The sequence below is a fragment of the Chrysochloris asiatica genome, unplaced genomic scaffold (genome assembly GCF_000296735.1).
Source record: "Chrysochloris asiatica unplaced genomic scaffold, ChrAsi1.0 scaffold00077, whole genome shotgun sequence".
Classification (NCBI taxonomy): domain Eukaryota; kingdom Metazoa; phylum Chordata; class Mammalia; order Afrosoricida; family Chrysochloridae; genus Chrysochloris; species Chrysochloris asiatica.
The window spans coordinates 6,053,093-6,064,504 of NW_006408595.1; the positions used below are offsets into that span (position 1 = coordinate 6,053,093).

Here is an 11,412-nt window from a genome sequence, read left to right on the forward strand (position 1 = left end):
GAGGCTCTAGACATTTGTTTCTTTAAAAATTTCTTGTAACACCATTTTGAGGTAGATGAAAATATTTACATGGACCCCTTGTTCTGCTCCATTATGACTAAAATTACTGTTCACAGAAAGTGTATAGCTTATGCGTTTTGGTCCATTACATTTTCCACTATCACATTAGCACATACCATCAAGGTTTTCACTTTATTATCAACTTAATATTTTTTGTTTCCAGAATGCCCAGTAAAGCTGAATTTTTTCAAAAACTTTCCCAAAATATGTTTAGCAATCTTAGATCTGAGTTTTGGCAAGACAGTTGAACACATACAAAGTGAAAATTAGACACTACATTTCACAAATACACAAACAAACAAAACCTCAGAGACTAAACGCCTACAGATTCATTGTTGTCTCACCTTCTTATACAGCCGTTTTAAACATGCAGCTTACTTACAATCTAAAAATAGTTTCACGATTGTCACAAAAATATTTTAAAACAGAGATGAAATGTATAAAGGCACACATAGATTGTCAACAGTTACATCGGTTACATCACATTTCCTTAGAAACAGAACCTTTTCTGCTCCTGTAAACAAGTTTGTTCTCACACATTTAAAGTGAGGTTAGTGCTGACATAAAATTATTGCTGTACTCACAGTTTGAGTGTTTTCATTGTGTATGAGGTATATTTTCTCCATCCATACACCCCTACTATTCCTACTCACTTCAGAAGAATAGTCAACAGAAGTTTGTAAGCTATCACCATTCAATAATATTTTCATCAACCTTGGAACGATAGCAAATAATGCTACAAAACACCAGAGATCAAAACTGTCTTCTTACTGAGGTCCAAGATTTTAACTTATTCTTCTTTATATGAGCTTATTGCTCATTGACCCCATGAGGATTTCTGAATTATTTTGTCCCAAGATTATTCTGTCACACTCATCCTCTGATATTCTGCTTTTTGATTCAGTTGATTTAGCATTCACCAAGAATCATATTTCCTTTGGTGGTCTATTATAACGGTCTCTTATGCTTTTTGTTAGTTGTTTGATAATTATTTTGTAGATTTTTCCACAGTATGTATGCACTGTCTTTTGTAGTTCCAGTTCTAATGGTTTTAATAAGGAACGAACCTTGTCATCTTCAAAAGAGCACTAGAGAAAGAAAACAAAAAGACAGAAACATATGAAAGTTTAATTCAGATATTTTTCAAACTTAAGTCAATTTAATATTCACAATCTCTACCGAAATGTTCACAGACAGTATAAACAACACATAATTTTACTGAATTGCACAGAACTATGATCTCACAGTAGAGAAGGGAAGAAAGTCATGGTAAATTCCTGCGGGAATGAGGGTAAACTTTTCAGAGCAGAGATAATGGGCTGAGGGATTCCATCCCAAGAAGAGGTGTTCATGAGCAGAGGCCTCAGAGACACTGGTGTTGGAAGACAACCAAGAGTTCTGACTGTATCTGGGATAAAATATTGAAAGGTCAGTATTAAAACACCAACCAAAAAAAAAAAAAAACCCAGAAAAGGAAGGAGGAGGAGACCCAGGATTTGAAGAAGGAAATGGACTATAGGTTTAATTTCCTCCATAAACTACTACTTCCATTACCTTGACACCAGAAGAAATGCATGGGGCCAAACTATCATTATTGACCATTTTGATCAAGGAGCCAACAGATGAATCATAATCAAAAGGAAAAGCATGGACTAGACCTTCAAACTCACATGGAAACATTTACTGGATCCAGTAAGACTGAGGGAGCTCCCAAAACTAATGGCTAGATATAAACTTTCAACCCTGAAAGCCACTGTGAAACTAAACAACAGTTTCACTCAATTAATAAAGAATGTTTGCCTTAAGCATAGAACTATTAGAAAGAATTATCTATATGAGCTTAAGCTGAAAATAGTTCATCTAAATCACAGATGAAAATTCAGGCAGAGAGTCTAAATTAGTGGGAATCAAACAATAAGGGTGGAGACCGTGAAAATGGTAAACACAATGTAAAGTACGTAGCCTGTTGTTATTAGACTGTTCATGTAGAAATTCTGAATGGATGTATGTTTGGTCATGCATACTACCACCTAAAATAAAATACATATTTTTATAAAGGGGGAGGCCCTATATCTCATCCCCAGTCCATGTTCCAAAAAATCACTCTGATAACAGTGTGCAGACTGGACTGGAGAGGAATGAAAGGGAGGCATGGACTGGGAGGAAGGAAGTATACCAGCATAATTCAGCTTTTCCCAAAGAACCCTAAAACTGTTAGGTACTCTGCACAAAAGGATCCCATAGATAAACACTGAATATTACGCACTCTTCATGGAGATTCATGTTGGCACATTAAGAATTCTAAAAAGTAAAACAGAGAACACACCTGTTGAACGTTGTTTGGCCATCTATTTCCAAAACATATTTTGACCAGGAAGTCTTATATTACTACAAAATTACATTAATGTCTTGAGAAATATATTTCAGAAATATTTTAGTAATGTCTTAAGTGGACATAGTGTTCATAGCAAAGATGTCAGTTTGAAGAATAAGTTGCACCTGACCCAAGCCATGGTATTTTCAATAGCTTCATATGCATATGAAAGTTAGATAGTGAATGAGGAAGACTCTAGAAAAATGTATGCATTTGTGCTATGGAGCTGGAGAAGAATATTAAATGCACTATGGACTGCTAGGAAAACAAACAAATTTGTGTTGAAAGAAGTACAGCCAGAATGCTCGTTAGAAGCCAGGGTGGTCAGGCTTGGTCTCTCATACTTCGGACACAAGTCCCTGGAGAAGGACGTATGCTAGTAAAAGTTGAGGGTCAGTAAAAATAGGAAGACCACCCCCAATGAGATGGGTTGGTACAATGGCAGCAGCAATGGGCTCAAGCATTAACAAAGATTGTGAAGATGAAGCAGGACCAGGAACTGTTTCATTCTGTTATGCACAGGGTCACTATGGGTCGGAACCAACTTGCCAGCACTTAACAGCAGCAACAGGTGGAAATAATTTGTGATCTATTATATTCAGCAAGGTATGTGACTTGGTGGCAACTAACAACCACCACGACAAGAAGATATTTTCAGTAAGAAAGATGAATGGTACTGGCAAATAAGAAATTTTGTGTCAAAGTTAGAAGTCAATGAAAAATGTAAGATCCTGGAGGTAATTCAGAACCTGAGGCTTACAACCATGACAATGACTGAAAGCATCATCCCAACAGCAATTAGTGAGTCTACAGGGAGCTGCAGCCAGTCTACTGAGAACAAGTGTACTTGTTGTCAAGTGCCATCAAGTCAGTTCTGACCCATAGCGACCCCATATAGAGTTTCTGAGGTGCAGCTGGTAAGCATTAACTAATGACCTTGTGGCTCAAACCAACCTTGCAGTCCAGTGCATTAACCCACAATACCACCCAGTGTACTTAGTTGCTTGTTTTATAGCAAAGACCCTCAACAAGATGGACTGGCATAGTGGTAATAAAAATGAGCTCAGGCATAGCAACGATCAGGAGGATGGTGAAGGACCAGGCAGTGTTTCTTTCTGTTATGCATAAGGCCTCTGTGAGTTGGTACCAACTCATTGGCACCTAACAACAACATGAGATGCAAAGAGATTTTAACCTTGATATTTCTTGAGCAATAAATCATGAGCAATGAGTCTATTCTGACTCACAGCAACCCTTGAGGAAAGAGTAAAATGCTCCAGAGGGTTTCTCAATGGCACCTAACAACAACATGAGATGCAAAGAGATTTTAACTTTGATATTTCTTGAGCAACAAGTCATGAGCGATGAGTCTATTCTGACTCACAGCAACCCTTGAGGAAAGAGTAAAATGCTCCAGAGGGTTTCCGAGGCTGTAAATCTTTACAGAGGAGGCTGCCCCCTATCTTTTTCCAGTGATGGGTTAGTAGTCCAACACTTAACCCACTATGCCACCAGAGCAGGGCTCCTAGTAGGAAGAGATCATTTCCTGAGTTACAAAGGTGCAAAGTAATTAAGCCAGGATTTTACCCCAGCAGTTTAGCTACAAAAGTCCTTAACCATCCCTTAAGTACTGTTAACCAAAGAAGCAAATGAGACTTTACAGAGTCTGTTTAAAAAATCCTGTTGAAAGACGTAGTCAGTGGAAAAGTAAGAAACGTGCTGTGTTGCATATTCCACCTCACTACCATCAAGTTGACTCCAATCCATAACAACCCTCTAGGACAGAGTGAAGCTGCTCCCTAGGGATTCTGAGTCTGTACATTTTTATGGGAGCAGACAGCCTCATATTTCTCCCACAGTGTAGATGATGTTGGGTGTGAACCATCAACTTTGTGGTTAGAAGCCTAACACAACCCACTACGCCACTAGGAAGTTTTGTACCGAGTATGTTGATGCCTGTTATTGTCAGGTGCCACAGAGTGGGTTTGATTCATAGCAACCCTACGTACAACAGAACGAACTACTTACTACCTGGTCCTGTGCTGTATACAGATATGCCTAACTCTTTTGGGGATTGCAGGTGACAGCCAGGAAAAAGAAGGTAACTTTATTAACTGATACTGACAAGTAACATTTCAATGTGTACAAAAACCATACTTGAACAACTGGTTGAAAGGCAGATAAGCACAACTCTGAATTCTTTCTTACTATACCATGACAACAAAATGAAAGCACTGCTAAGGTATTTAAGAGTCAGAGGAAGACTGCCAATTATCCAGACTATGAAGTACTTTAGATTCAGCTCATTCAATTTCATGGGACGTAAATCACAGTGACATGATTTTTTTTCTTTTCCTTTAGTGAAAAAGAACAGTCTTTTTATAAATATTTTCCTTATATTTATTAAAAAGGAAATATGTTTATTTCCTTATATTTCATTACTTATCAAAGTAATAAAGCCCAGGCTTACTGGTCTGATAAGACACTGGAAGAACCCTAGAGACTATGGCCCTTGACACTCTTCAGGTCTGGAACTGAACTCACTCCATGGCTCAACTTTCAGCCAAATGATAGGCCTGTACCTTCAGGGAGGTATGCACCCCTTACAACAGCCAACTATCTGAGATCAAGACAGAATCTGCCCAGGGATACAACTCAGAAAGTAGAAAGGGACAGGAAAGAAGGATGAATGGAAATGGTAAACACAGGGAGGACATGGGAAGAATGCTGTTGTTACATTGTGAGGACTGCAATCAACATCAAGAAACAAAGTGAGTATGAATTATTGAATGGAAAACGGAAAACCAATTTGCTCAGTAAACTTATCTAAACCACAGTAAAAAAAAAAAAAAAGTTTAAGTGCCTCATGAATGAGTCTTAATTTGCCACAAGCAATTGGACCTTCAAGGAAGAAGATAAACTATAAAAATGTCCACCTGTATAAAAATAGCCTAAACACGCTGTATTCTGCCATTCACAAACTACCACAACGTCCACAGCAGTGTGCCGTATGTAACTTGCATCTGGCTGTCCCCATTTCCTGAGAGCCACATGTGTCCTTACCTGTTCTCACCTGTCCTTCTCTGCCTGGTACTCATCATGCCTCAAAGCTCAGTTCAAATGCCACCTACCCTAAAAAGCCTTTCCTGACACAGTTAATCATTCCTTCTTCTCACCTGCATAGTTCCCAACCCCAAACATTTAGGAATGCTATGCTTATACTTAATACATAAGACTGTAGAAAGACAGAATATGCAGTGCAGTCAAAATCAGGCAATTCTAGGCATTCGCATGTTTTGACAGTATGGCAGATGCTGACTGTAGGCACTGTTGTAAGGGAACAAATGCTGACTGTAGGCACTGTGGTAAGGGAACAAAAATGCTTAAGGTAATGATACTCATATTCAAGACTCCAGTGCAGAGACAGTCATGCAAATATAAGCAGGGTATGAATTAAATCAAAGTTAACACACACACCAAGAAATATAATCATTCAGAAAGAAATATATGAAGTACAAAATACCTTATGGAGCAAGAAAATGTTGTGTTCCTATTGTGAAATCTGCGATTTTCAAAGTTAAAATATCTTTATTCAACAACTAATATTTAACAGATATTTATGGATCATAAAAGCAGATTTGCTGGCAAGCATAGCCAGGCATTTACATTTTAAACAGCATTCACATCTTTTATAATTCATAGATTGTTCATTGCATTCCATGGCTATGACTAAGCTTCTGTCTGAACTTGCATAATTACCCTTGTCTCAATGCAATTCTTTAAAAAATTACACTTCTCATTGAATTATAGATAAGGGAATATAAAAGCACTAACCAAGAGTACTATAAAAGATTAACTTCATTAAGTTGAAAAATGGATAGATATAAACTGTAGTTAACACATACCCAAAACAAACACAAAAATCATTCAGTACTTGAAATTATTTTAAAGGTATGATTTTTTTTTTTTAATTCAAGTGCATAATTGCTCAGTTTAAAACCATTACTCAGTTTTTAAAAGATATATAAACCAAAGAAAAGTCCAAATAAAACCAGGGAGATTTAGTTCACTAATAATGGGCTTTATAAAGGCTCAGAGAAAACAAACAAAAGTCACATTTTTATAGGAATGCATTTCTTTTCTATCTTGCAAAGCCTCAGATCCCCAAAAGTACTTTTCTTCATTTTTATCGCCTTCTGACAAGCCATAATAAAGTACTATTAGAATGTGATATTGATTTCAAAGGGCATATAAGGCCTACCACATTAAAATGAACAACAACACTAAATTTATAATTCTTCAGTGAGTAGGGCTATCATGATAAACTAATTATTTAGAAACCTTAGTTGTCACATTTATAGGATAAAAAACTAAGCAAGAATACATAGAAAACTGAGTTTATCTGGCTATTAAGACTTTGTTTGCTACTAAGTTTAAGAAACACAGATTTCCAAGAGAAAAGTTCAATTCTGTATCATAATCATGGAAGATCATCACCATCTCCACTGCCGACCTTCATCCACCATCCTGTCAACCTACACAGCTCAACACTTGATTGTACCATGCGTTTTTCAGTCTGTGAACCTCTTCTTAGGCTGCTCCTATTCACCTGGCAAATGCATACTAATTCTTCAGGGCCCAATTTCAGTGTGAGCAATGAGTCTTTTCTGGCCCTTCAAAGCAAAACCAAGATATTCTTTCTCAATTATAGCTGAGTCGTTTTATTCTCATTCTTACCAATAAACGTTACTAGACCAGAGGTTTTCTATCACTAGCAAATAGTAAGAATGGGAACCAAGCAACTAGGAACTATAGCTTTTCTAATTCTCACTTTAACAAAGCCAGAACTCCTTTTGTTTGTCTTTACTCATTAGGAATATAGCTTAGCAGAGGAGACAGCAAATCTATTGCAAAGCTGGCTGACAGCATGTACCTCTTTCCCTAGGTATCAGAGAATGAGCTGACACAGATAGTGAGACAGCACATTAAGCAAAAGCATAAATCCAAACCTCCTTTGGATTTGCATCAAGTCTTAGTCCTCAACATATTCATACAAATTGCTCACACACCAGTCTGGGGGTGTGCTATTGTTAAGTACATCTGAGTCCATTCCAATTCACAATGACCAAAGCTATAAATCTTTGTGGAAGCAGTAAAACCTCATCTTTCTCCTGGTTGGATTTGAACTGCCAACCTTGCAGTTAACCGCTCAATGCATTATCCACTATGGTACCAGGAAGTATGTTTAGTACAAATGTTTTCCCGATCAACCATCTTAATGACACAATGGTGTGGATCATAAGAACAAGAGAAAAAGGGAACAAATATATGGGAAAGACGCAATGGAAGGGCAGTTTAATTTCCCCCCAGGTTAATGTAAAGCAAATATTTTAGAGACAAAACGCAATTAAAATGTTAATTAAGATAAAACTCTTAAGCATACACTTAAATTCAAAATGTATATGAAGACGAATCTAAGGCATCCCTAAAAGACACAAATGGAAACACAATCCTTGATCTTGCTTAGGATATTTCAACATCATCAAAATGTTCTCTCTCCCTGTTAATATACAAGTTAATACGCTTTCAATAAAAATACCAACAAACTTTTTTATGAAATGAAGTTGATACTTGTGCAAAATATACAGTAGTTAGAAAAACACTGAAAACAAAGAGCTACAAAAAGGAAATAGCTCTACTAGATATTAAAAGATTATATAAAGACTTTATAACTAAAATAGTATGGCTGTTATTATTGATAAATGCTGTTGAGTCAGTTCCAACTCATAGCAACCTGGTATAAAGTTTCAATTTTTCCCAAGTAGTGAATGGTGGACTTAAGCCAATGACCTCGTGATAGACAGTCCAGTTCTTATCCTCCAGCAGAACACCAGTCGTGAGGCATATATGGACTAATGGAACAACAGAAAATGCAGACATTAAAAATGAATTTTAGGAAGGTCAAGTAGATTACAGGATAAAATAAACTGTCTAAAATGGAGGGGAAATCTAATGGAATATAAGGTAACCACAATGGTGGGGTGGGGGTGGGGTTTAGAGGGAGGTAGACGGAGGTGATGGTAGAACACAGGATAAGGGCAGACACATCATTGTTCGGGTGTTGGGAAGGGCAATACAAGATGTGGGAGGAGGTGGAAGAACAAGGTAGATAGGGGAACACTGAGAAAGGTTTGTATGGGCTGAGTGGGACAGAGGTAAACAGTGATGCATGCTCAACCTTGGAACAACAGGGTTCTGTGATACAGGGATCTAGGCATAGTTTGAAGAAGGGAAATAATACTAAAAGATGCTTGACTGTCTTATGAATATTGGTTTCCCTTGCCTATTATTGTAAAATAGACACTTGAGCGAGATAGAAAGGAATGTCGGGAAACATAATTACAGAAAACTTGTAAGCCCATCTTCAGCCTATAACTGATTGGAACACCTAAAAGCTGTTCTAGAACTTGCCCAGTGAAACAGGCCTCTTGTGGAACCTCTGCAGACCTTAAGTGGAATCTTGAGTCCCATCCAGAACCTTCTGATGTGGGACATCCCCACTAGAAAGGAAAAGGAGACCAGCCTGAAAACAGCTAGAATGACAGAAGATACATCTTTAAAGACAGAGCATCAGGAAAAACCCAAAACAAAACTGTCAGTATGACTGGCTACTACAAGAATAAGCAACCTGTTCACCAGGAAGCCATCAAGGCAAGCAATCAAGTTCCTTCAGGACACACTCCCCTCTAAGACTAAAACTCAAAGGGAACAGGCATGTAAGCTTGCTGGCGACCACATTGGTCCACTGATGAGTGGAAGAGGGGGAAAGGCAGCAATGAAGAAATGGGCTGAGTTCAACCACAGTCCATAGACTCCCGTTAACCTGGAGATGAGTGAGAGGAGAGGAAGGGCTGGTTGGTCCAAAGTGTGGTGAGACTTGGAAACACTTGAGCCCACGGACAAGGACAGAGCCACGGAGTGCTAGAGCTGACAGTGAAGCATCTAGCTGATAAGAAGTGAAGAGAGACGTACAAGAACACCGTCTGACTGACGGGGGACCACATGTGTGCAGAGAACTGCTCCACAGAAGTTTCTAGACTGTGAATCTTTCAAAAGCAGATCTCCAGGCCCATCTTCCAAGGTGCCTCTGGGTGGGTTCAAACCACCAACCTCTTGGCTAGTAGCCAACTGTTTAATCTTTGGGGCTACTCGGGGACTCGGTTTTAATACTCTACATATTCAAACAGTAAAATAAAATTAACAAGGAAAAGAAGAAAATATCAAACTAAAACTAAAATCATATTGAAATTAATAATTGTATTTCAAATGAATAAAAAACCACATTGAAGGGAATTTAAAAACAACTAATTCAAGTAACTTCTGAACACAGTATTCAGTTAGTATGCACCCTCAGTCTGGGGGGGGGACGACAAGGGAGGAGCACAGGCAACAGCTGGAAGCAAATCTTGAATTCTGATTAGTAAATTGTAGTTATTTGGGGAGAGGAGGAACAGGAGGGCAATAGTATGAAAGAAGCATTTCTGAAATTATTTTAAGTATATTTTAGGATTAAGTAAATGAGGAAATGTTGATGACAGGAGTCAGGATTCTAACTGCAGAAGAAAGAAGACAAAAATAATAGAGTAGCAGAAGTTTCAAAGGACAGACTGAAATTAAAGTCATGAGTGTAAAAACATGATTTCGCGCGTGTGTGTGTGTGTGTGTGTGTGTTTCTTAGCTCTGTCACTGAACAGACCTTGAAGTTAAGACACTCTTGTAACTATAAGCATACCTAACAAAGAGCACACTAAAATAAACCAAGACTCTGGATAAATGGCTTACTTAAGGGTGAGGGCAAGGGTATTATAAGATAAGCTTAGAACACACTGCTGAGTAACTAAGATACTCCAAGAAAACGATGAGGACACATTAAAAGGGCACAGGAGGCAGTCAAAAGGGGCACAACACTAGCCAAATCTGGAACAGCTTCATATCACCATAATTAAAAGAGAATAATGAATTAGATAAATCCAACAAAATCAGGAATGAGTACAAACCGATAAGAGACGAGCAAGGAAGAAAAAGGTCTGTTTATTACAGAATGCTGAGTGCCAACTGGTATATGTGGAAGTTACAGTGTTGCAGTCTTAAATTTGCAACTACCATAGCAAAGAATGGTTTGAGCAAGAATCACAACAGATGCTCAATCTAGGAGGCAAGAGGAACAGGATATTTGCAAAGCTTTAAAGAACAACCCTATAGACTACTTACAAGAGGAGAACTACACAGGAAAGGAGACAATTATTTTAACGGGAAGGTCAAAAATCCTCATCATCAATGACAGACAGTTAGACAAACTGACTCCAAAAGTATTCAGAGGAGGTCACAACATCACTTATAGAGTATTCTGATCAGGACCGCATAACGGGAACCTAATTATAAGACAACTTCAGACTAGTCAGAAAAAAAATAACAGACGAGGGCTCAATCATCCAAAAATGTCACCAATGACAAAGAAAGCTAAGAAACCATTACAGATCAAAGGAGACTACAGAGACATGGTTGGTAGATTACTGTATCAACATTAAATTTCCTAAGGTGGTCATTTGAACTGGGGTTAAGAAGAGAATATCCCTGTTTTTAGAAGTTTATTTAGGTGTAAAAGGGCATTAAGTTCATCCCATCGGCACACAGGGTAGACAAGGATGTGCAACTTGGACACTGTTGTTGTTGTTGTCAGGTGCCATCGAGTCGGAACCAACTCATAGCAACCACATGCACAGCAGAACGAAACAATGTCTGATCCTGGGCCAACCTCACTACCGCCACCATGCTTGAGTCCATCAATGCTGCCACCTGGCTGATCCATCTCGTTGGGGTCGTCCCCTTTTTCTCTGACCCTCCACCTTACCCAGCATGACATCCTTCTCCAGCAACTGTTCCCTCCTGACAATATGTCCAAAGTATGAGAGACGAAG

General features: G+C 38.3%; 1 protein-coding gene across 1 annotated transcript in view; it reads right to left on the bottom strand.

The window, feature by feature from the left end:
* Window positions 1–986: 986 nt before the first annotated feature.
* GXYLT1 (glucoside xylosyltransferase 1) overlaps window positions 987–11,412 on the bottom strand; it is a 65,604-nt gene continuing 55,178 nt past the window's right edge. Inside the window, exon 8 of the mRNA XM_006865347.1 lies at window positions 987–1,148. Within this exon, the coding sequence (XP_006865409.1) occupies window positions 987–1,148 (162 nt within the window). The remainder of the gene's footprint in view (window positions 1,149–11,412) is intronic.